General features: G+C 37.1%; 1 protein-coding gene and 1 long non-coding RNA gene across 2 annotated transcripts; one reads left to right on the forward strand and one right to left on the reverse strand.

The window, feature by feature from the left end:
* Positions 1-1,493: 1,493 nt before the first annotated feature.
* On the reverse strand, positions 1,494-23,129 carry NAA20 (N-alpha-acetyltransferase 20, NatB catalytic subunit). The gene is made up of 6 exons (XM_077114809.1): positions 22,974-23,129; positions 17,132-17,156; positions 14,249-14,339; positions 13,458-13,593; positions 2,456-2,601; positions 1,494-2,007 (listed from the first exon to the last, which is right to left on the reverse strand). Exons 1-6 carry the CDS (start codon positions 23,024-23,026, stop codon positions 1,922-1,924), a joined length of 537 nt encoding a protein of 178 aa, XP_076970924.1. The 5' UTR covers positions 23,027-23,129; the 3' UTR covers positions 1,494-1,921.
* On the forward strand, positions 23,112-27,140 carry LOC143645375 (uncharacterized). The gene is made up of 3 exons (XR_013157097.1): positions 23,112-23,509; positions 24,611-24,705; positions 26,467-27,140. It is a non-coding gene; the product is annotated as an uncharacterized LOC143645375 (long non-coding RNA).

Consider the following 27,140-nt stretch of genomic DNA (forward strand, 5'->3'; position numbering starts at 1 on the left):
ACACAACTTGGAAAATAATTGACAGTGACTTTATTTCTGAACAAGGTCTTTTTTACCTAGAATATTTTAGTCAGTTTTCACTTATGCTCTCAAATTGGTTGATATTTGTAATGCTTTTTTTAAAGGATAGTAAGTCTGCTGCGAAAGAGATGTCCTCTGTTCAGATAAGTTAAACCATGTTAATCCAGCCTTTTGAGTTTTTACTATATGTTACTAATCTTCAGTAGAGATACTGTCATGTTTCCCAAACTTACCAGACAATGGAATCATCTTTACCTAGAATGTACTGATGAGCATCTCCCAGTGTGCTGTAGTATAAAATGTTTACCTCTAACACCTGACCCGTTAAACTTAGCCTTGGTTTAGACCATGTGCAGAAACACCTCAGGTAAATGATGAAAATTATGCTAAAAGATGAAAGTTAAAGTAGCATATTTGCTTATAGGTGTGTGCACATTCTTAACCAGAAAAATACTCGCTTGGAAACTGATTTGAGAGTTTGTTTTCTTTAAACCTGGCCTGTATTTTTCAGATGTTGAGTGTTTTGTTCACTGTCCAAGCTATTAATTTGCAAACTTACTAAGCACCCAGAGGGGTAAAAACTAGCCAATAGTGTCACTAAATTGTGTCTTGGAAATAAGACACAGTATTTGAGGGCAGAAGAAAATAGGGACATTAGGATAAGGGGCAAATCCACATTCAGCCATGGATTGACCCGTTCTGTGCCGGGGAGTCAAAAATCAGTTGACTGTTGAGTACTGGTTACTGAGGAAAAGAATTTGTGATTTTAATGTCCTTAAACATGATTTAAGTCTGCAGAGTCCAGGGGTGAAAACAGGTCAAGATACTGTAAATGACTAATCATGGAATCTTCTTAGAATTTTGAGGTCTCTTTACAGTTCATGTATAAAAAAATACCTCGTGTTCTCAGTGTAACTCATAACAGATTCTAGTAAGTGCCAGTGTTAAATGCATGAAGGAAAATGTTATGTTCTCATGAGAGTAAAAAATGGATTCATTTTTTTTCCCATAGTCAATTCCACCAAAAAAAGTCCTTTCAAAAGTAAAAGGTTTTTAGTAATCATTTTTTGTAGATTTTTCTTTAGTTTCTTCTTTCACTGACTGGATGAATATTTTCAGATATTACACGTGATGAAACTACACATGTAAATATGTGGTTGGGCTATGGTCTGAATATATAGGTTTTCTTTAGTAATTAGGTACTTTCTTCCAAAGCTTTTTTAAAAAGAAACTTCAGCATTTTCAGAAAAGGTGAGATTTAAGCTACGTATTGTGAGATGAGGCAAAGAAAAAAACCAGGGGCTATGAAAATAAGTAATTGGAAAGAATTTACCATGCATGGCAGAAATTCTTTCAAATAAGCATTAAAAAGTTTTATATATAAACCAATAATTAAGAGGAACAACATATCCTAAATGATGAACTTTCTCAATTCTGATTTAGTTTTATAAGTGACAAACTTCCAGAAGATATTCAGAGTCAATGTGTATTTTATTATACATCTTAGATTTATAGATTTCATATATGCTTTTAAAGCTTCAATAAACAATTTCAATAGAAGATTAAAAAAAATACATATATGCAGCAGTGGTTCTCAGGCACAGAATTTAGGAGGCAGCTGGAGCAGGTTTTTTCCCTAAGATACAGTGAATACTGTGAACCATGATAGTGGAATATTTCCTCCTAATCTTTCTGATTGAGTTTTATTATAGTGAACAGCTTTAGAAGGTCAATATTGCTGACTGTTAACGACAGTATTTAAAGTAATAGCCTGTATTTTCCTGGCATCTTTAAGACCTAAATGATTACTTTTCTCCTAATAGAGCTCCAGGATCATCCAATGAAAATAATATTGTCCATAAAATATCTGGAGCATCTGCCTAAGAACCACTGCCCATGGTTATTCAATGTCTTCCGGCCTCACAGGATGAGGTAATGGTATGATGGATTTCTTCTCTGTGTCCCTGGAAAGTGCTTTCCTCATGTCTGTTAGGAAGCAAAAATTAATGTAAGTATCCAAATCTAAGCACATTTTATATACAATTTAAAGTAAAGTTACCATAACAGGTTTTGCTCCCTACATCCACTTCCACAAATTCTAGAAGAAACAAACATATTTGTAAATAAAACTCCTAATTCTAAGTACAAAAGATGCTAACCAAACCCCATCTGGGATTCAGCTCATCACACAAATGTTCTTTCAAAAGAATCTTACTAATTTACAGAAATTGACCACCAGTTATTTGATGTAAATTAAAGGTAGGTTAGCAGAGACAAGATTATATTTGTATTTGTACTATATTTATATTATAGTTTAAATTTGAAATATTAAGGTCAACAAATACCCTTCAGTATGACTCTTTCAAATTTATATTAAAATAACAGTCTGTGGAATGTATGTAAGTGCTTTGGCCTCTTTGGGAAGGGAGCTTACCATAAGCATCCTCGTCAGGCTCTCCATTGCTGGCTGAATAGTACTCTATGACCGTCCTATATACACTGTAGCCCAACTGCTTATACATGTTGACTGCAACTTGGTTGGAAACTCTTACAAAAAGATCAACAAAAAATCCACCCTTTCTTTTTAAAAAAGAAAGAAAAAGAAAAAAAAAAAGCAGAAGGTTAGAATGTGAGAAGCACTAGAAAATAGACAGATATGTATGTTAAAAGACAACATATTTTTACTTTGATTACTCTTCATAGAATGGTAATAATGGGATCTTGCAACAGATTGCATCATCATATCAATTTTTGCTACTTAGGATTATTTTGCAGTACAAAAAGATGACTTTCTCTTTGCATACTAATATTTCAAAACTACATGTTTTCTTAAAAGTTAACCCCCCAAAAGCATTTAACCACAACTACATTTCCTGCCTTAATTATTGTGTTTTATGGTCATAGTAATTGACCTCATTTTACAAATTTTTCATGGCATACAGCATTTCAGCCCACACATACACACGTAGTACTGATGAAAGACCATGAAGCAAAGGCCCAGGTGGCCATTTCCCCATTGCAACTATGGGACTGGACCACTGCACTCAGAGCCTTCTGGCCTATAACATCCCCTGGTCACCCAGAGGGCTCCATGTCCTGATTCTTGTGATGATCATCTCTTTGCTTTCTGCTGTAGATTTGCCACTTCTTATGGTTTTGTTTCTCTTGTTTATGAGTTTTATACAGATGGAAACTTACTTTTTTGTGTGTGTGTATGCTGTATGGTCGAGTCACATTTTGCTTATTTGTTTTTTGGGGGAGTGCATGGACTGGGAATCAAACCAGGTCTGCATGACAGGCAAGAATTCTACCACTGAACTACCCCCTTGTACCCCCTGGAATCTTACTTTTTATATACTCTTTGTCAGTCAACATTGTGAGATTCTGCCTCGTGTGTAGCTGGAGGCTGTCAATGATCACTCCTGTGCAGTCTCCCATGGTTTTCTCAAAAAACATTTTTAGATTTTGCTGTTACAAACTTTGCTGCTCTGAATATTCCTGTAGTGTGCCTCATGGGGTAGTACTTAAAGGTCCCTAGGGAAGGCCATTGCTGGGTCACAAGGGCATGCACACCTTCAAATTTATTAGTGCCAATTTGTTTTCCAAACTGATGGGACCAAGTTACACTCTCACCGAAGTGAGTCAGACTCCAGTCCAAATCTCAGCGTGATTTTTAACTTGCATTTCTGATTTGTAACAAGGCTGGACATATTTTTTACATGTAGTAGCCATTTGGATTTCTTCTTTTGTACAGTATTTGTTGGTCTTCCCTATTTTTCTTTTTGTGTCTTCTATGTATTCTGGATATACAACACTGTTTTTGCAAATAGTCTAATTTGTGTTATCTTTTGATGAACAGAGGTACTTAACTTCAATGAAGTTGGGTGTCTGAACCTTTCCTTTAGTTATTGTTTCTTGGGACTAGTTTAAGAAATTCTCTATCCTGAGATCGTGGAAATGATACTCCTATGTTATCTTCAAAGGACTTTTTAATTTTGATTTTTTTTTTTAGTTTTTAAGCAACCTAGAATGAGATTTTCCTCACATTTCTCCTCTCACACCTAGGAAAAAGTTGAAGAATATTCCCTCTTGGTTTGTGTAAACGTCTGTGTGATAACTACTGAAAAGCCAGTTTTCTTTGTGGACAGATTTTTGGCTACCAGCTGGAATTCTTTAAGACAAGGGTCTGCCTTGCAACCTTATTTTTGTATTGCTCTGGATTGAAGAATGGTCTTTATAATTCTGAAAGTTATTCTTAAAAAAAAAAAAGTAACAAAACCTCTTGTGGCACACAAAACCTGAAATATTTCCTCTGTTACTCAGAAAGTTTGTCAACCCCTGTTCTGTAACCTTAATCTCTCCCTAATTGTTCTATCAATTAGAAATAGGTATATGAAGATCTCCCATGATGATGATGATGATGATGATGATGATGATGATTTGCTATTTCTCCTTGTAGTTATTTGTGTTTTCACTTTGAATCTGAATCTATGTCACTAGGTACATAAAAATTTTAACTGTTAGATCTGATGAATTTAACCTTTTATACTATACAGTGACTGTTTTTTTACACTGCTAAATAATTACTACCTTGAACTGTATATACCAATTTTTAGATTAGAGTTTTCATGGTAATTTTTACAAATTTCTTTATTTTCAGTCTTTCATTTCCTGTACATAGAATGATTTCTGGAGTCTTTTGGTCCATGTACAGTTTGTTATAAATACTGATAAATATTTAGATTCATAGCTACCATTTTATTTCATGCTTCCTTTTTGTTTTGCCAGTTTAATTACTTTTTTCTATCCTCCTTTGCTTTCAGATACAAACACTAAATGTTAGCAACTCTTCTAAGATAAGGAAGGTTTAGAAACTTAAGTTTTCTACTCAAAAAGAAAAAGAATTTGTCCTATAAATTTGTGAAACTATATACATGCAAGATGGATGCCAAATACATTTTTCTTTTTTAATAATTTATGTAATTCACAAATGTGTGTAAGCTGTAATATGCTAAAAATTTTTTCCCTTTCCCTTGGAAATTTTTGACAGTTCTTAAAGACTAAAATTGTGGGGTTTTTTTTAGCTAATGCTGTTTCCTCTCTTCTCTGAATGAGCTCAAGTTTCTTTTGCCCCCAACTTGGTTCAGAGCATTTGCCAAGCCATTAATCTTTTTTAAATTTAGGAGAAATTGAGCCTCGAGCCGTTCTTAGCAACTATTCTCTTTCCTACTACGCTTGTAGGCATATAGAGTGAAGAAAGAAATGGCAGCTTGACAACTTGTTAAGCACCACATGAAATCCATGTGAAACAGGAATTTAAGTAGAAACTGCCCCAAGATTTAAGAAGTTGTCAATGCCTAAGATAATTCACATATCCCATTCATTAGTAGGTAGCTGTAGTTATTTAAGAATGACATAAAAATATTTTTCCTTTCAATCTATTTTTTTCCAAACACAAACTATTATTCACAAATACTTATTAAGCTGTGAGAACATAACTGCCAGATACTGAGCTGTTAGATACTTATTTTGGCCTAGGGCACTAATGAAAAAATTACTGAGATGCTAGGGCAGTGTGATCAGAGCATGTGGGAACGTTTGCCATAGTGGTAAAAACATTGAAAACAAAAGGGGCAGAGAAAGAAGGGCACTACACATTGCCAACATAATTAACCAAGATATAACCATTATAAACATATATATATATACCTAACAGCAAAGCACCAAAATATATGAAGCAAACATTAGTAGATATGCAGGGAGAAATATATGATTCTATAGTATATTGTAGGAGATTTATATAGACCACTTTTGACAATGGATAGAACAGATCGGTAAGGAAACAGAAGAACAGCACTATAAACCAACTACATAGTAGACATAAATAAAACACTTGTCAAACATCAGCAGAATGTACATTTTTCTCAACTGCAAAAGGAGCATTCTCTAGGATACAACCTGTGTTAGGTCACAAATAACATCTCAAGAAATCCAAAAAGGTTGAATAATATACAAAGTAATTTCTTCAACTACAATGCAGTAGAGCTATAAGTCAGTAAGAGAGAACTGGAAAACTCACAAATATGTGGAAATTAAAGAATACATTCTTATAACAGATCAACACAAAATCACAGAGAAAGTAAGAAATATCTTGGGACAATTAAGAATGAAAATTCTAATAAGATAGAGCAAAAGCTGTGCTAAGAAGGAAATTTATTGCTCTAAATGCTTACATTAAAAAGAAAGATCTCACAACAGTAACTTAACTTCACACCTGGAAGAACTAGAAAAAAGCAAACCCAAAGTGAGCACAAGGGAGGAAATAACATGGAGTGAAGATAAATGAAATAGAAAACAGAATTAATAAAACTATAAGTTCATTTGAAAAAAATCAGAAAAAGAGAGTTCCCAAATGACAAAAATTAAAATGAAGGGCTTAAAGGTAGCATTACTACCATGAAAGAACTATAAGATGATATTTTGGAGCAGGCCATGATGGCTCAGCAGACAGTTCTCGCCTGCCATGCCAGAGAACTGTGTTCCATTCCCGGTTTCTGCTCATGCAAAAGAAAAAAAAAAAGGTATCATGCCAACAAATTTGCCAACATGGATGTAATGGACAAATTAGTAGAAAAACACAAACTACCTAAACTTAGTCTGACTAAAGAAGAAACACAAAATTATAACAGACCAATAAATATTAAAGAGATTCAGTCATCAAAAGCCTCCCAACCAAAGTTCAATAAGCCTAAGTGCCAATTTCTCACCAGAAACCATGAAAATGAGAAAGCAGTGAGTAGTATGTATTCAAGATACTGAAAGAGAAAAAATGCCAGCAATATAATTTTCTAGCCAGCAAAGATGTTTCAAAATTGAGGGACAGTTTAAAATATTCAGATAGGCAAAAGTTGAGGGAGTTCATTAACAAACCTGCCCTACAAGAAATACTTGCCCTATAAGAAATAAGGAATCCCTGCAGGCTGACAGAAGAAGACCTTGAGAGGGAGGCATGGAGGAGAGGGTGGAAATGAAAATGATCTATCAAGAAGGGTAACTAACAAGGCAAAACGACAGTAAAAAAAATAAGATATGGCATGTAAAAACCAAAGGTAAAACAGTTGAAGTAAATACAGTTATCCCCTCCATATCACAGGAGTTAGGAAAGCAATGCCCAGAGGGGGAAATAGACCTTTCTACAATAATATTGGAGACTGCAGTACACCACTCACATCAATAGACAGAACATCAAAAGGAATTAGAGAAGTTGAATAATTTGATAAATGAACTAGACGTAACAGACCTACAGAACAATGTACCTTAAGACAGCAAGATACACATCCTTCTCGGGTGCTCATGGATCATCCTCTAGGATAGATCATGTGTTGAGTTACAAAGAGATCTTTATAAATTTTAAAAGATCATAATTATACAAAGCACTTTCTCTGACGATGGGATGAAGCTGGAAGTCAACAACAGGGAGAGGATTGGAAAAGGCACAAATTTATGGAGGTTAAACAACACAATCAGTGGCTCAAAAAGAAGTTGCAAGAGATATTGGTATATCTCAAGATGAATGAAAGCAAGAACACAAAATATCAAACTTATGAAACAGCAAAGGCAATACTGAGGGGAATTTATAGAACTAAAGTCCTACATTTGAAAGGAAGAAAAAGCTAAAATCAAAGACCTGACTGAATACCTGGAGAAACTAGAGAAAAGAAGAGCAAACTAAACCCAAAAGCAAGCAAAAGGAAAGAAATAACAAACAGTAAGGCAGAAATAAATGAAATTGAGGGGAAAAAAAAGAATCAGTAAAACCAAAAGTTGGTTGAGAAGATCAATAAAACTGATAAACCCTTAGGTAAACTAACAAAAAGAGAGAAGATGCAAATAAATAAAAGCAGAAATGAGAGGGAGATCATTACAATGGAAAAAAAAGTAGTGAGAAAAAAAGATAAGATAATATGATAACTTATACCAACAAACTGTGCGACTTAGAAGAAATAGACAGTTTCCTAGAACTACAAATAACCTATGCTGGCTCTAGGAGAAACAGAAGACCGTAAAAAACTAATCATAAGTAAAGAGATTAAGTCCAGGTCTATATGGCTTAACAGGTGAATTCTCCCAAGAACTGCAGAAAGAATCAATACCAATTCTCAAACTCCTTCAGAACACTGAAGAGGAGGGTGCTCCCTAACTCATTCTATGAAGTCAACATCTCCCTAATACCAAAAACAGATAAAGATACTTCAAGAAAGGAAAAAATCCCAACAAAATACTTGCAAATCAAATCCAACAGCACAATAAAAGAGTTATATACCATGATCAAGTGGGTTTTATTCCAGACACGCAAGGGTAGTTCAACGCAGGAAAATCAATGTAGAAATACACCACATTAAGAAACCAAAAGAGGAAAACCACCCATCAACTTGATGCATTTGACAAAACCCAGCATCTTTCCTGATAAAAACACTTTTAAGAAAGAAGGAAACTTCCTCAACATGATATGACACTATGATGTTCATAGTGTCATTATTCACAACTGCCAAAAGATGAAAACAACTCGTCCATCAAGTGATGACTGGATAACTGTAAGAAGAAAGGAAGTCATGGCACATGACTACATGGATCAGCCTTGAGGACATTAAGTGAATTAAGTCAGACACAAAAGGACAAATAATGTACCAACGTTCCTAATATGAACTAAATATAACTTGCAAACTCACAGTGTTAAGATCTAGAACATAGGTTTCCAGAAAATAGAATCAAGACAGAGAAGGGAGAGCTGATAATTTGTGCAGAATATTTAATAAAGCTGATTATAAATGTTTGGAAATGGACAGAAGAAGTGATGGAAATACATGATAGTGAGTGTAACTTAACAGCAATGATATAGTTGAAAAGGCAAAGTTTAGAGTTGTGTCACTAGAGGGAAAGCCAGAGGATGAAATATGCAACTCTTTAATACAGAGAATCCTCTTTAGGGTAAAATGTTCTAGAATTTATTGTGGTGATGAATGCCCATCTCTGAATATACTAGAACACAGTGATTGTATATTTTAGATGGATTGTATATTTTAGATCGGAACAACTATCAACAAAGAAAAGGCAAGGAGCGGATGGTTTCACTGACGAATTTTACGAAACATTCAAGTAAGAATAACAATCCCTTCTCAATTCATAAAGAAGCCATACAATTCAACAAAAACATAAACAACCCCATCAAAAACTGGGCAAAAGACTTAAATAAACATTTCTCTTAAGTTATACAAAAAAATATATATATATATTACATACACAGAAAGATATATATATATGGATGTACATATGCCAAAGAAACACAGGAAAATATAGTCAGCATCATTAACCAGCAGGGAAATGCAAATAGAAACTATAATGAGATATACTCTACACCCACTAGAATTTATTTAAAAAACATAAAATAAAAAAATAACAAGTGTTTGTGAGTATGTAAGTTTGAAAGCATTGTGTATCCCAGAAGTCATGTCCTAATTCAGTATCACAGGGTAGAAACCCTTTTGATTAGATTATCTCCAGGGAGATGTGTCAGGCCCAGTTGTGGGTGTGGCCTTTTGGTTAGATGGAGATGTGGCCCTGCCCATTTAAGGTGGGCCTCAATTAGTTCATACTGGAGTCCTTTAAAAGGGGTAACACTTTAAAGAAACCTTAGATACAGTTCAGAGCTGACAGACATGGATGTTTGGGGATGCTTGGAGTGCTGACAGAGCAGATACGTAGACATGGGCAGAGCCCAGCAGACGTTGTCATGTACCTTCCCATGAGATGCTAAGCAACCCAGAACCCAGAGCTATAATTCTGGAAGAACTAAGTGAAGACCCAAAGACGTTTAGAGAGGAAACCAGAGGTTGAAAAGCAACAGAGCCCAGGAGCAAGGCACCAGCAGATGCCAGCTACATGCCTTCCCAGCTGACAGAGGTGTTCCAGACCCATCACCCTTCTTGAGCCAAGATATTTTTAACCTGGATGCTTGAGTTTGGACATTTATATAACCTGAGAACTGTGAACCTGCAACTTAATAAATTCTCTTTTTAAAAGCTATTCCATTTCTGGTATATTGTATTCCAGCAGCTTTAACAAACTAATAGAGGATGTGGAAAACAGGAACACTCATTCATTGTTAGTGGAAATGTAAACACATACACATTGATGTTCATAGCTTCACTATTCACACTTGCCAAACAATGGAAGCAACCCACGTGTCCATCAGCAGATGAATGGAAAAATGAAATGTAGTACATACCTATAATATAATATACTGTGAATGTAAAGAACACCATTAAATTATATATTTGCATGTAGTTAAAGGGAGAAATTTTAGGTTGCACATGCTACTAAAATTAAGAAACAAAAGATCATCAAAACTGATACTTTATGTAAAGCACCAATTTACATTTGACAAAATCCAGTGCCCTTTCTTCATTAAAAATAGAAATAGAAGAAAACTTCAACATGATGAACGGCATATATGAAAAACCCACTGCTAATTTCATACTCAATGAGAAGAGACTGAAAGCGTTCCTGCTAGTTTAAGGACCAAGATGAAGATGCCCACTATCACCACTGCTATTCAACATTGAATTGGAAGCACCAGCCAGAGCAATTAAGCAAGAAAAAGAAATAAAAGACATGTGAATTGGAAAGACGTGAAATTATCCCTATTCATAGATGAGAGGATCCTAAATTAGAAAATCTAGAATAATCTACAAGAAAGCTACTAGAGCTAATTCAGGAAAGTGGCAGGTTCAAGAACGATATGTAAAAATTAGTAGTGTTTCCGTACATCAGCACTGAACAATCTGAAAAGGAAATCAAGAAAACAATTCAATTTACAATAACAACTGTAGTAGTTAGGTTCAGGTGTCAACTTGGCCAGATGATGGTGCCCTATTGTTCTGTTGCTGTGGACTTAAATCATCAGCATGTAAAATTCATCTATGGCAGATTACATCTGCAGCAGACTAAGGGGAGCGCCTTCCACAATAAGTGACTTTAATTTAATTAGTTGGTGGTTTAAAAGGGAGAGGTCAGAAGAGAGGACCTCAGCTCAGACCCAGATGTTTGGAAATGCAGAAAGGAAATGCCTCGAGGAAAGCTAATGGAACCCAGAAGCCAAGAGAGGTAAGCAGACATTTGTGCCTTCCCATGTGGCAGAGAAACCCAGAAGAAAGAAAGTTACCTTTCCTCGTAGGAACTATAAATTTGTAACTAAATAAATCTCCTTTATAAAGGCAAGTCCATTTCTGGTGTATTGCATTGTGGCAACTTTAGCAAACTAAAACTGCAACTGAAAGCTAGGAATAATTTTAACCAAGGATGTAAAAGGCTTATATATGGAAAAACTACAGAACATTGTTGAAAGAAATTAAAGACAATCTAAATAAATGGAAAGACAGCCATGCTCTTGGACTGGAAGACTTAATATTAAAATGTCAATACTACTAAGAGTAATTTACAAAATTAACACTATCTCAACCAAAATGCCAACAGCTCTTCTTCTCAGAAATGGAAAAGCTAATCATGAAATTCATATGGAAAGGCAAGAGACCCTGAATAGCCAAAATAATCTTGAAAAAGAAGATAAAATTGGAGGATTTACAGTTCCTGATACCAAAACTTATTATAAAATTACAGTAATCATAACTGTGATCCACATGACAGACCTATACACTAACAACAGAATTAAGGCTGCAGAAATAAACCACACATCAGTGGCTGATTTTTGACAAGGCAGGCAATTCTACTTGATGAAGAAAGTCTCTTCAGTAAGTGGGACTAAGAAAATGGGATATCCACATGTTACAGAATGAAAGTGGACCCCTATACATCACATCATATGTAAAAATGAACTCAAAATGAATCAACAGTGTAACTATAAGAACTAAAAGTATGAAACTCATGAGGAAAACATAATATTGTCAGAACCTTGTATTTGGCAAAATGGAATTAACACTAAATAAGAATTTACATCAAAAGCATGAGGAACAGAAACAGTATGGAAAAACTGGGATCTCATCAAAATTAAAATCTTTTGTGTAGATAAGGACTTTATTAAGAAAGTAAAAAGACAAGCAACAGAATAGGAGGCATACCTGGAAACCCATCTTATAAGGTTTTAATATCCAGAATATATAAAGCACTCCTACAACTCAATAACCCAAAGACAATCCAATTGGCCAGAATTGACATTTGTCCCAAGGATGGCCAATGAGCACATGAAAAAATGCTCAACATCATTAGCCAATGGAGAAATGCAAATCAAAATCATGAGATACCACATCACACCCACTAGAATAGCTATTACTTAAAAAAAAAAAAACAATAAGGGTTGGCAAGGGTGTGGAAAAACAGGAACCCTTGTACACTGTTGGTGGGACTATAAAATGGTGTGGCTACTGTGGAAAACAGGTTTGACGATTCCTCAGACAATTAAGTATAGAATTACCATATGACCTGCCAATCCCACTTCTAGGTATATATCCAAAAGAACTGAATGCAGGTACTCAAACAGATGTTTGCACACTTACGTTCATAGCAGCATTATTCACAACAGTCAAAAAATGAATGCAACCCAAATATCCTCCATCAGCAGATGAATGGATAAACAAAATGTGGAATCTACATACAATGGAATACTAGCTTTAAAAAAGAATGAAGTTCAAGTGCATGGATGAACATGGAAGACATCTTTATTGAATGAAATAAGTCAGACACCAAAGGACAGACACTGAATGATTACAAGTGTATGAAGTAGCTAAAATGTGCAAACCCACAAAGACATCAAGTTGAATACAGGTTAAAATATGCAAACACACAGAGATAATCAAGTAAAATACAGAGGGAATGGAAAGTGAATGCATAATAGGTGCAGTGTTCCTGTTTGGGGAGATGGTAAAATTTTGGTAATGGATGGTGGTAAGCATGGTGCAACACTGAATATAACAACTCCTACTGAATGGTATGTTTGGGAGTGGTTGAGATCGGAAAATTTATGTTGTATATATGCTTCCACAATATTTTCTTTAAAAGAAAGAGTAACAGACAATGTCAATTAAGTGCAATACAATATCCTGGATTGGATCTAATAATGCAGGAGAAAAGGCTCTAAAGGATGTCAGGACATATGAAAATTTTAGAATGCAAACCATAAGCTTCATAGCAATGTTAAAGACCTTGATAAGTAGCACATCAGTAGCACAATGGGGACAATAATGCTGCTCTGAATATCTGACAGAATAGATGTGAGGACTACTGGAGGGTGAAATGAAATTCCTATAAATTGTATAATAGAAAGTCAGCCTAAAGGGGAAAAAAAATCTTATAAATGTTCACCAAGAGTAAAATGAGGTGGGTAGGGTTTAAAATCATTAAGTATTTGAAAAGCAGAATCTCACCTTTCTGAAATCTCTTCTAACAACTCCATAAGTTTAGCAGCCAAACCAAGGCGTCGAAATTCTGGAGCAACAGACAGAGCTGTGACATGGCCATGCCATTCTTCCCTTGCTACTGACCCTTCTGCCTTACCCATGACTGCCAACAACAAAAAAATTGTATTCAGTAATTAAACACACTGATTTATGCATAAATGTATAATTATGATTGTTACAATTTTACTTTAAAGGAAACAAATGGTGGTCTTAATTATTAAGTACTATTTAAAGTCATTTGGTGCTTTTATTTTAACCTGCAAATCTAATAGTAAGTCTAGTTCTAGAATCAGAATTAGAAAAAGTTTTAAAAAAAAGGAATTATATACTATAAACAACTATTTTCAACAAAGAATCAGAATATGTATGTTTTTAAAACAGTTACATTTCATGTGTGTATATATATGTATGTGATGTGTATGGGGTATAATTGAGACAGTGCATACTGCCAAATTTTTGGTAACACTAATTCAATGAAGATGCTACCATCTCTGCATTATGCACCAAACAAAACATGTAGAAATTTAATGGAAATACAGAATGAAAGATCCAGGAAGACCAACACCATATAAGTTTGGTGTTCTGCCATATCTCCTGGACCTAGCATAATGCCTAAAACATAGATCAGTTAAGGAAATAAAATTATGCACATCACAAATATGCTTCCCAGACTGCAGTCAATCTAAAATAATCAGATTGAAACCTATATTAAAATCGGAACTGCCCACCCAAGAAAGTACCAGTGGTATTATACTTACTATAACCCATTAACTCCCCACCAGGTGCCTCTGCAACGATGAAGTACTCTGGCCAGTGAGCGAGGTACTGTAAGTAAAAAGGAATCCCATACTAGAGTTGTGTTAAGGAGTGTGAAAAGTAGTAAATTGTAATAAGTTTTTCATAAAAGTGAATTTCCTTAAAAAAAAAGTGAGTTTCCTTTAAAAAGTATATGAACTGCTACTTTATCCCCAGATCTATGTATTTCTATAATTCTACAATTACATGAAATATTTAAACATTATTAAGAAATTCTCTGAACATAATCTCAAATGTGGAATGGAGACAGCATCACCTAATAGAATGCAGATAACCATGACTCCAAGGTTCTTCTATAATCTATTTCACTACTGTTCACACTTGATGAAAACGTCTACCCAGCACTTATCATCTGACAATATCTGTTCATTGTCTAACTCCCTTTCCTTATGCTGTGAGTGACAAGTGTCACATTTGGTATGACAGTATTATGCTCCATACACTTACTGCTAATTCTACTTGGGCTTCAGCCATGAGAAGGTGAAGAAAAAAACTTTAAAACCTAACTAAAAACTTAGTACTTCTAGAGGCAAGTTACCCAGGTTTCTTCCTCCACTGATTTAAATTTTCCATTTCCAGTAACACAAATAAAAGCTGACTTGGGAATCAAAAATAGTAAATTATTCAGGAATGCCTGAATAATTTCCTCATTGCTTAATTCTTCAACCCCAGGGCATCTATTTCTATAATTCTTCTGAATTTTAGCTTGCTGATGTAATTCTGAGGGGATAATACCAATCATACCTAAAAAATGTTCCTGGAAAACCTGTTCAGTTTTTCAAACTCTCCTCTGAAGGACAGCCATTATTGTGACTCCCCCTCAAGGATATCCTTAACGTTGCAAGCCACCCAGACACTGAAAGTCTACAACCACCTCTCCTCCAGATGCCTAGACCAGGAGGATCTAGCAGGTTACTTTCAAAGAGACTTTTACAGTCAGTTTTAATAAGTTAATTTGCATCCTATTTTCCCATACTATTTAGTAAAATTACTCTGTCATTCAAAATTCTTCAAAAACCTTTTCCCTTTTTATGAATATGGAGAGATTAATGAGTCATAACTTTAAAACCATAAATTAAAACTGGAATAAATAATTGTGTCATTTCCACTCAACTCTGTTTGATAAGCAGCCATGTTAATTTTTCTGCTGGAGAGTATTTGGCTATAACAGACAGGCTGTAATTTAAATATCTTTCTCTCCTGATAGCATCATTTCCAGTTTCCCTCAATGTTCTTAATCTTCATAATACAGCATAATTTATTGAACCATTTCCTTGTGAATATTACTCCAGATTTTTAGTTTTATAATTCTCCTGTTTTGTAATGCTGTAACTCAGGGGTCAGTAAACTTTCTCCGTAAAGAACCAGAGAGTAAGTATTTTAGCCTTTGTAGGGCATATGTTCTCTTGTCACAAGTAATCAACATGCAGTAGGTATGCTTGTGTTCCAGCAAAACGTTACTTATAGCTACAGGCAGTAGGTCACATTTGCTCCACAGCCCATAATCTACCAACCTGACATAAATACTCCATTTTGGCTTCCAAGAAATGGAATTACTCAGTATGATATATATATTACAAAGTGTCTTCCAAAATGATTTAGCAATTTATATTCTCACTAGTAATTTATAAGAATGCTCCTCTCACCTCGTCCTTACAGCACTGGGTTTTAGCATTTTTTTAAACCCATGCTAGTTTGATAGGTAAAACGTGGCATCTCTGATGATACTGTGAGCCACTGGTTGGATGGCTTGTATGGTGTGTGAATTTCTCAAAACTGCAGTAAAAAAGAAAAAAAAAAGGAAATGCAGGAATGAAAAAACACATGAGCAGAAAGGAAATACTGACTCTACATGAATAAACAAGAACACAGCTAAAAAAAAAAAAAAGAAAGAAAGAAAGAAAACACTATCTTGTTTTTAATTCACAAGTCTTTAGGATGATGAGACCGAATGCTTATACCCATATGCTCTCTTTTGTTATCAGTTAACAGAACCTTCCTATCCACCTACAGTAGACATAGACCGTAATCCAAAAATCCAACTTTGAGTTTTAAGCCATGAGAGGTAGGGGTTGTTTGTCAGTGCAACATAACCCAGAGTACCCTAACTTCACACATCTCTGCTCATTTTTCAATTGAGGAGCATTGTAGGGATGTTTGTTAGCCAAAATTATTTCTTTGCTTTTGTAACAAGCCCCAGTTTTAAGCTGAGCATATTCCTGGATTCCCTTATAGCCAGACTGGTATGATGGCATGAGGCAAGTCTAGCCAGTGATCTACAGAACTATTTATGTGGTCATTCCTGAAGGTGCCTCAAAAGGGATGGGAACTCCCTCCTTCCCTTCTGTCCATCCTGCTACCAGGAACAGGGACGTGATCCTTTATATTCTGGTAGCCCATGGTACAGGAAGACACAGGCCACTCTGGGAACGGTAGTGTGGTTAAACTGCACAGAAATTCATAAGTTGCGACTTCAGTGAACCACACCTGTCCTGGACTGCTTGTCTCTAGACCCGCTTACATCAGAGAGTTTCAGCCCATCTTGCCAAAGTACCTAAGCTTTCTTATGGACACAGCCTATGTACTAGCAAGAGCTAAAGCAGGCAGGGAAGCGGTGACACTATAGATTTGTATGAAATCATTATACTAACAGATTATCAGACAGACTTAAGATGTCTCTTCTTCCCAGTTTTTTCTCCCCAATGTTGCTTATGACATTTCCTGACCTACATGGTTTAAAATTTCTCTATCCTCATCTACTTTTTATTTACTCCATTTCCTTTACTCTTGGGAAGTCTTCATTTAACTTTTCAAAGAAAGGATACAGTTTCTGTAAGTGGATCCAAGTTACTGAAAGAAACAAGAGAAATGTCAATAATAAGCAGTTTACAAAAGGTTTAAATAAGTCCATTAAAATTAACATAACATGACACAAGGAAAATAAAACATGCCAAATTCACAACTTTAAAACCAACTTAGAGGTGAGAAATATGGTTTAGATTACCTGACAGCTATAGTGAGTTGTTAAGGTATCTTACACATTTTCATTTAACAGCTTCTTCTTTACAAATTACTTTATAGTTAATAAATCTACATAAAAATCTACATCTGACAACCTGCATCCTCCCCACACTGTCTCTGGACCTTCTGGGACAATGTTTCCTTTTCCTGTATTCCATCCTCTAGATACAGACATACTCAGTTTTTGCCCCCTGCTCTTCGAACACATCCCCACCTCCCTTCCCAGAGCCCTCTTCCATATACTTTCAATTGTACATCTGGGAGGGAGCCTCTTCCTTCTGGGCTTTGACACATTCCCAAGCTCTACTGGGCAGCCTTACCCAGCAGATCCCACTGTGGCATGCTAGTCAGCATTCTTACAACTGATCTCCTTGCCATCCCCAACAGCTCTGCCCACACTTTCCCATTCAATTAATGGGGCCACTATTTTGCCAGGCTCAAAACCAGCTACCTTCAACTCTTCCTCTTCATTTGTACCCTGTCCTCTCCCCATATCCAGTCACATTCTTCTTTGGGGCCCTTAACTTATACCTAACAGATACTACAATACTCTAGTCCAATAGTTCTCAAACTTTTTAGTCTCAGAACCTCTTTATACTTTTAGAAATTATTGAGAACACCAAAGAGATTGTTTTTATGTGTCCTATCAGTATTTGAAAATTTTCAAATATTTACTCATTCATTTAAAATCCTAATACTACATGTTAACATACATAACTTCATTTTTAAAAATCACTATATTTTTCAAAACAATTTAGCAACAAGGGTGGTACTGTTTTCCAATTTTGTGAATCTCATTAATGTCTGGCTTAATAAGACAGCTGGATTCTCATATCTGCTTCTGCATTCAGTATGTTACAAAATCATACGTCTGGAAAACTCCACTATACACTTAGTGAGAGAATGAGAGTGAAAAAAGCAAAAACATCTCTGTATTATCATGAAAACAGCTTTGACATCACAGGACCCCTGAAACAATCTTGGGACTGCCTGAGCCCAGATAATCCTTAGAGAACTGCTGCTCTAGTCCAGTGGGGACTACTCTCCCTCACCTCTCCCTATTTCACATCCTTTTGTTTCTCCTCAACAGGCTTCCCCACTTCTGCTCTCATCCACTCCCTGTTTCACAGAGAACTCACAACAGTAAGAAAAAATTCACCAAGGTCCCATACCCTACCCACCATCCTGTAAGCAAATGCACCCATATTCTCTACTTGCTCTCCCATAACTGCAGGCAGAGTATTGATGAGTAGATTGCATTCCTCCCTATCTAGGACCTTGCATGTGTAACTCGCTTCCCTCCTGGAAGAAATCTACAGCATGCTACACACTGCCATCAACTATTCTTTGATAGCACTCCCCACTCAACTACTTGTTTCTCTCATCTCTGCAAATGAATACATAAATGCAGTAGGGCACCATCATCTTTTTTCTATGTGTACTCACTCCATCTAGTCTTGTGGTTTTAAATACCGTCTACCCAGTGTTGACCCCAAATTCCTCTTTAGCCCTAAACTAAATGCAAAACCCCCAAGTCCAGCTGCTATCCTGGCCTTTCCACCTGGGTGTCTTGGAACACTTGTCAGAGAAGCCCAAGTCCTCATAGTGAACACACTCTGATGGCCTCTCCAAGACCCAGCCCCTCTAACTCTGACTTCCATCTCCCCCTGCTCCTGCACTTACTCTGCTCCAGCTACACTGACCTCCTTCCCTCATGTGAAACAGGCAATTCTGCACTTACTGTTCCCTCTGCCTGGAAGTTCTCCTCCCCCCAACATCCATATGAACTCGCTCCTTCATGGTCTTTCTTCAGTGACATGTTCCTAGAATACCCTATCTAAAGCTGAATCCCTGCTCACTCCATTTTCATTTTTTTTCCTTTGTACTTAATCCTGAATTCCAAATACATGTTATTTACTTGCCTAGTTTTTCCCTCTAAAATCCAAGTTCCATGAAAACACCAATTTTTTTTTCACTACTATCAACACTGGCACATAGTAGGCACTGAAATATTTTTCCAAGAAAATCTGTTATATTAATTTGCAATATTTCTACACCCACTGCTTCTTTCAATTCCAAATACAATGCCCCAATCCAGTAATTCGAAGTTTTCTATCAAAGTGCCCTCATCCAAGAGGCAAAAAAAATGGGGAGAAAAGAGAGGCACCTCTATTGGCATATTCTGAAGAGGCATTAACAAACCTGATGATTCTTTCAGATCTAATATTTTATCATAAATGTTCATGTTTATTTTCTTTCTACTCCATTTTCACAATAAAATAGTAGTGTTCCTTTCTATATCTTCAGTTAAAACTGATTCTCTAAGAGTCTTTGCCTTGTCTATTCTTGAAGCTTTAAGGCATCCTGACCCCCTCCCAGATTTATACCTCCCAAGCCCTTGTCTTTGTTAAGTTGTCATCTCTGGGAACACTGTCAAGGCCTCCTAAATAAATGGCTTACTGGCCTAGTCTACTCCCCTAATTGCCTCACATCCCAGATAACTCCCTGGTTCAGAGCTCAGGCCTTGGAGCAGGGGTTCTCAGACAGTCAAGAATTTGCATTTCCAACACCTCCAGTACAACATGATAGTGTTGCTGTTAGTAAGGGACCACTCTCAGAGAAGCACAGCTCTGCAGATTCCTTAGAATACAGGCTAGAAGATTCCTTGCTCTACCCACTCCCACCTCAGGGCTCTGTCACCTGGGGCAATTCACTTAAGCTCTCCAAACTATGAGCACTAGAAAGTGCACAGGTCTCATTAGCTGTGTGCTATTTGACTGGGATGACAAGCCCAGCAGGAAATTCTCCCCAAGATCAAGGCTAAACCCTGCAACAATGGAGCCAAAATGCAGTTCCACCATATTCTCTGATTACTCAGTTGCAGAAATCCTCCACTACATTCACACTGATCTTCGTTCTCTGACCACATCTCACATTTTCTCACCTTTAGACCTGCTCCCCTCTCCAGAACTTAATTCCTTCATGCCACTTAAAAATGAAGGTTCCTCCCGTCTTTGAAATTTTCCTGGCCATCCATCCCAAAGTTCTTTCCATCCACCTTGCAATCGAACCACTTGGTCCTTTAGTTTTCACATATTACCCTGTTGTCTTTAAAGTGGATCTGGTAACAAAGTAAGGTATCAGTGGCTAAGAGAGTTAAAATACTGAGTCAAGAGGCTATTCTAGAGGGGCACATTTATGCAAGCTTCAGCGAAATATTGCCAAACCCCAACCAACATCATTCTTGTTAAACCTAGGGCTCTATGTTATATTCTACAAAAGCTTCATGCACTAAGTTTACTTTCCAGAAACCTATAACCTCCAGATGGTTCCTAGGCCAGATAAGTCTTGGTTGGCCTCTCCAAGAACATCATCTAATTCCATCCCCTTATCCTGTATTATCTACACACCCTTTCAACTTGAAAACTGCTGGAATGGGCATAACCCTAATATCCCTACAAATTGGGCAAAGGATCAAAGAAGGAGGCATTATAACAGAAAAGATAAGATTTAACAAATGAGTATGACAGCTGAATCATTACATTGGTCGTTTAGTCTCTAGTACTAATATTGGAGCATCTAGAAAGAAAAACTTAAAATTGTGGCTCTGTAAACCATTACTAAACTTTGAAATCTATGTAGAACTACTTGTTAAAATGTACTTTGAAATTTAAATATATATAAACACACACATATTTAAATTGCTTAAAGATATATAAGCACTTATATATAAATTAATACTCCTAAATTCCCAGGTTACAGAAACCAAACTTCTAATCCTTCCATTATAAAAAGAATATTCATAGAATTAAAACCAAATGTTTTAAAAATTCAAGTGCACATTATTTCGGTAAATCTTTGACAAACAGGATTAGTTTAATACTGTTAAATAAAAACAGCTATGTCTTCTGAGCTATCAATGTTAAGTGCAATACAAGCAAGCAATTTTATTTTTCTTGGGTATGTTCTCCCTAAATTTATACAGGTTTACTGATAAACTATGCCAACACTATATCTACTAGATGTTTAAAATGATGAAAAATTAAAATTTGCAGCTAACCATTAAAGAAAAAAAAGATTTGGGCTTTTTTGCCATCTACTGCAAGAAAGACCATTCTCAGCAACCAGACTGTCAACATTCCAGAAAATGTCGATATCATGCTGAAGAGAAGTACAGTTAAAGGCCAAGGAACCCTGCAGAAGGACTTCAGTCATATCAAAGAAGACGGTGAGAAAACAGAAAGGAACTGGCTAAAGTTCACACTATCTGTTTGTTGCCATGTACAGTACATCATCAGGGATGTTGCCCTCGACTTCCTGTACAAGATGAGGTCTGCGCAGATGCTCACTTTCCCATCAACAGTTAGTCGGTGAGTGGGTCTCTGGTTAAAATCCAAAATTTCTTGTGTGAAAAATACTTCCACAGGGTTTGCATGAACCCAGGTGTTGCCTGTTCAGTTATCTCAAGCCCAGAAAGATGAATTAATTTTTGAGAGAAATGACAATGAACTATCAAATTCAGCTGCTTTGATTCCATAAGCCGCAACAGTTAAAAATAAGGATATAAAAATTTTTTTAGATGGTTTCTGTGTGTCTGAAAAAGGAACAGTATAGAAGTCCAGTGAATAGAATCTAAGAGTTGTGCAGCAATAGAAACAACAAGATGCCAGACCTATTTGTAATTTTAAAGATGCAATAAAATCCATCTGTTAAAAAAAAAAGTGGATCTGGGATTGACAGAGGATAAATGTGTGATGAACCCGATGTAGGAAAACATTAACTGGAGAATCCAGGTGATGCCTCTGTAGGTGTTAAAGTTCTTTCAACTTTGATAAAAGTTCAGAAATTTTCAAGTATTTTCTTTTAAAAAGTCTGCAAGTCACAGGTCCTGACTCAGCTCGAAACTACACACAAGCACAGTGGGCCCACTGCCCTACCTCCTCACAAAAGAAAAACGGCGTCTACACTGCGGCGGAGAGTTACAGTAACCAAATTGATGAATAAACAACCTCACCTGAAAGAGGTACCCCGCGGGGGGTGGTTCGCAACAGTTACAATGTTACTTCTTTCAGATACAAATTAACCATGCTCAGCAGCTGGGCTTCATTTCACAACAGTGTCTACGTTTCACAACAAACAGCGTTCAGTACGGGCCAGGCTCCGTCCAAGGCGCTTCACGCCTTCTAACCTCAACTGGGCCCTCGCAGCGAGCCTCCCAGGTCAAGGTCAATCCCCAGGAAAGGAAGCCAAAAACTGTGGGCTGAGTCACCCCCTCCCGCCATGGTCACTGGCTAGGACCCGGCGTTGAAACAGTGCCCTGAGCACAGCCCCTCGTTCTGCTCGCCTCGTATCTCGGTGCACCCCGACCGCCCAGGTGTACGCAACCGCGACCCGGAGGCCGACCCCAAGGTGCCTCTGTAAGGACGAGCACGCAGAAGCTTGAGGGAGGAAGCCTACGGCGCCTCGGCCAAGATCAGCAGGGCCGTCGGGCCGGGAAGTCCCGAAGGACTCGGCTCGAGAAGGATCACCGGCTGGGAAGGCGGGGCCCAGAGATAAGGACCGGAGGCTGGGGTCTAGGCCAGCGCTGGCAAAGCCGGAAACCTGGGCCCTGAAGAGAGTAGACAACTCAGGGTGAACCTTACTCACATGTTATTGAAACGGAACAGGTCGTCGCAGGTAAAAGCCCGGAGCGTGGTCATCGCGCTGCCACCGAAATGGGCTCACCGCGACCCCTTGCCCGCCTCTACGGAAATCGCCCCGCGCGCGGCCGCTGAGGAGCGGAGCGGGGCGGGGCGGGGCGGAGAACTGCTTCCGGGTTACGAATTGATGAGCCACGGCGGCCGCGATGTAGCTCTCTCTAGCGGCCTGAGCGGACATTGTCAGACCTTTCCTGTAAGGTCGCCTGCGTTTTGGTTCTCGAGAAAGAACCTACCTCTAGGAAACTTCGCGGGGGTGTCTGGAGAACGTCGGCAGTGCGATCACTTAGGAAGGAGAATAAAAGCTGTCAGGGATTAGCAAACTAAAGCAGGAAAGCGGGTTCAGAACCACTTGGAGGCCGGGTGGTAAAAGACGAGGTGCGGGTGGAAAGGAAGGTAGAGTTCACGGTCAGGAGCGTGACCACGCCTGAAGGTAACCACGCCTGTGAGCCTAAACTCCTCGTGGCCACATTTAAAAACAAAGAGGTGAAGTTTATTTTAATACTGCATTTGTTTAACCAAGTATATCTAAAATAATATCTTTAACCTGTGACAATACAAAAATAGTAATAGTATTAAATTAAATATTAAAGTATTTTTACTTTTTTTAATTCTAAGTCTTTGAAATCGGGAGTGTATTTTACATTTGCAGCATATTTCAATCCGGGAGCCCAGTTGTCATCGGAAATACTTGTTCTGTATTTAGATCTAATGAAGTTCCTGGTTCAAAAGTAGATCCCACATACCCAGGTGATTCCAGATGTTGTCAAATAACTGCATTTAAAATTTATTTCATTAAAAGTAAAGTTAAATATTCCGTTCTTCACTTGTACTTGCCAAAGCTTAATAGTCCCACGTGCCTCATGGCTACCATACAGGTCCAGAGGCTCAGAAATAAGCATATTCTTCCCGTTTTGAAGATTCTTTACCTTCTGCCATTGCTGAGCAATTACGGTGGCGGTCTTTTTTTTGCGGGGGGGGGGGGGGGGGGGGGTGTGCATGGTCCAGGAATCGAACCTGGACCTCCGGCATGGAAAGCAAGCATTCTGCCACTGAACTACCCGTGCACCCTATCGTGGTGTTCTCGAGGAAGGATTTGCAGGGGTCACATCCACCCAAATCACTCCTCAGTGAGAAGTCTAAATTCCGAGATCTGCATGCCCCTAATTCCCCTGTTGACCCAAGTTTGGTGCCCTCCTTAGCAACCACTTACCTAGACATGTGGCCCAGGTAACCAAGCAGAGGAAAAGAGAGGAGATGGTTGAGGACAGAGACAGGCCTTATAAGAACACTCTTCCATGACCCAAGCTCAGTGTCAGGCCTTGTTTCCAAAACCTCAACAATATGGGCACATTAGTATAAACACACATGTAATAGTCCCCAGGAGCCACCGACTTATGTCCACAAGGACTACAAAAGCACCAGGAGGGCAAAATGTGACAACATTTATATGACAACATTATGTGACAATGATAGGCATTAGTCGATCATGTATTTAAACTGGGAAAAGATTCTAGAAGCAAATTTTAACACACTACTTTAAATGGATGTTAAAGGATACCTTTTTCTTTTTTTTTGCATGGTCAGGTACCGGGAATCGAACCTGGGTCTCCGACATGGCAGGCGAAAACTCTGCCTGTTGAGCCATCATGGCCTGCCCCAAAGGATACTTTTGAGAAAAGGTAAAATGATGATTCTCATATAAATATAAATTGAATATATGTCCAAGATCTCATTTAACTCATTAATTAATGAAAGCACAAGTAAGATGTTACAGCTAGTACAAAGGAGAAATTAAAACAACACAAGACAATCAGGAATGCTGCAATGAATTTACAAATACATGTCAAACTGGTCAATAATCAATTGGACAGTAATCAATTGCATCTTCACTGGATATAATGCATTTGTGTTTCTGTGGACAAGAATCATTTGCATTACTATAGCATATGGATTTGTAAGTCAAAGCTAATAAAAGGCAGAGATAATGTGAAAGGGTGTACTAGACAGGATCTGTCATTTATATATATATAAATCATTTCAAAGTCTCACAAATTTTTCTGACATGGACTAATGTTGATTTGTGAGGTCATCATGGTTTTTATTTTTTTTTAATTTTGGTTTTTATTAATACCATAAGCACAGGGAATTTATAACCAGCTTCATGTTTGTACCTATTTAAGTAATAGCAAAATTGAAAATGATTTTTTGTTTTTAAAAACCACTGATTTAGAAAGAAAGATAGACAATAAAAGCTGAGATGGTATAATCTAGGAATGCCTAGAGTGTATAATGATAGTGACTAAATGTACAGATTTAAAAAATGTTTTTGCATGAGGAAGAACAAAGGAATGTCATTACCGCAGGGTACTGAAAATAGATGGTAATTAATATTTTAAAATTTTGCCTTATATTGAGACTACAGCAAAAAATATAATTTGGTCCAAAATTTATATTTTGACTAGTACATTTCCTAATATAACTTATGTAGACAGCGTAATTGAACACCATAAGTATATGGAACCTTGAGTAGGACATGAGATTTTGTTGGTTTGTCCAGAGTGATGCCCCGATAAATCCCAGAGTGATCTGAACAGTGAATAAAAAAGTATTCGCAAAGTTCCCTTCGGGGAATGGTGAGAAAGGGGGAAAATTCAACCTCCCCAAGTTGAATTCTTGATATTCTCACAAGCAGTGTGGACAATCAAAGCTATAGGCTGAGCCCCCTGTCTTGGGGTTTGTTCATATGAAACTTAACTCCACAAAGAATAGGTCAAGCCTACTTAAAATTAAGCCTAAGAGTCACCCCCAAGAAAACTTCTTTTGTTGCTCAGATGTGGCCTCTCCCTCCAGCCAACACAACAAACAAACTCACCACCCTCCCCCTGTCTGCGTGGGACATGACTCCCAGGGGTATGGACCTTCCTGGCAAAATGGGACAGAAATCCTGGAATGAGCTGAGACTCAGCATCAAGGGATTGAGAAAACCTTCCCCACCAAAAGGGGAAAGGGGGAAATGAGACAAAATAAGTGTCAATGGCTGAGAGATTCCAAACAGAGTTGAGAGGTTATCCTGGAGGTTATTCTTACGCATTAAATAGATATCACTTTGTTAGTCAAGATGTAGTGGAGAGGCCAGAGGGAACTGCCTTTTCTGAAAATGTGGAGCTGTGTTCCAGTAGCCATATTTCTTGAAGATGATTGTATAATAATATAGCTTTCACAATGTGCCTGTGTGATTGTGAAAACCTTGTGTCTGATGCTCCTTTTATCTACCTTATCACCAGATGAGTAAAACATATGGAATAAAGATGAATAAATAGGGGGAACAAATGTTAAAATAAATTTAGAATGAAATGCTGGTGACTGGTGACAGGAAGGGGTGGGGGTAATGGTATGTATTAATTTTTTCCTGTTTTCTTTTTATTTCTTTTTCTGAATAGATGCAAATGTTGCAAGAAATGATCATGATGATGAATATGCAACTATGTGATGATATTGTGAATTACTGATTATATATGTAGAACAGAATGATAAAAAATTACAAATGTTTGCATTTGTTTGGTGTTTTTTGATATTTAAAAATTTTTTTTAATTAATAAAAAAAATAATAATAATTTAAAAACCACTGATTTTTCGATTCCCGGTGCCTGCTCATGCAAAAAAAAAAAACAAAACAAAACACTGATTTGAATTTGGTGAAAAGGGGAAATTTAAAGTTGTATATAGGTTACTAGAATAAATTTTTAAAAAATCCATTGAATGGCACAATACAGTGAATCCTAAATTAACCCATGAACTATAGTTAATAATACAATTATAAAAATGTGCTTTCACCAGTTGTAACAAATGTTCCGCACCAGTGCAAAATGTTAATAATAGGATGGTATATGGGAATCCTGTAATTTATGTTTGCATGTTCTGTAACACACAATTTTTCTAATAAAAATAAAAAACACTGGATTTAGCATAAAAGGCCACACTTGACTCTGGAGGGACTGGATCCTAGGGGCCATCATTTTTAATCACTGACAAATAATAATTCAGAATCATCATTTTGAGTCAAGGATCAAAACTGTACAGTAATTACATGGCAATGGTGATAAAGGGCAAGTCA

The sequence above is a fragment of the Tamandua tetradactyla genome, chromosome 1, assembly GCF_023851605.1.
Source record: "Tamandua tetradactyla isolate mTamTet1 chromosome 1, mTamTet1.pri, whole genome shotgun sequence".
Classification (NCBI taxonomy): Eukaryota; Metazoa; Chordata; class Mammalia; order Pilosa; family Myrmecophagidae; genus Tamandua; species Tamandua tetradactyla.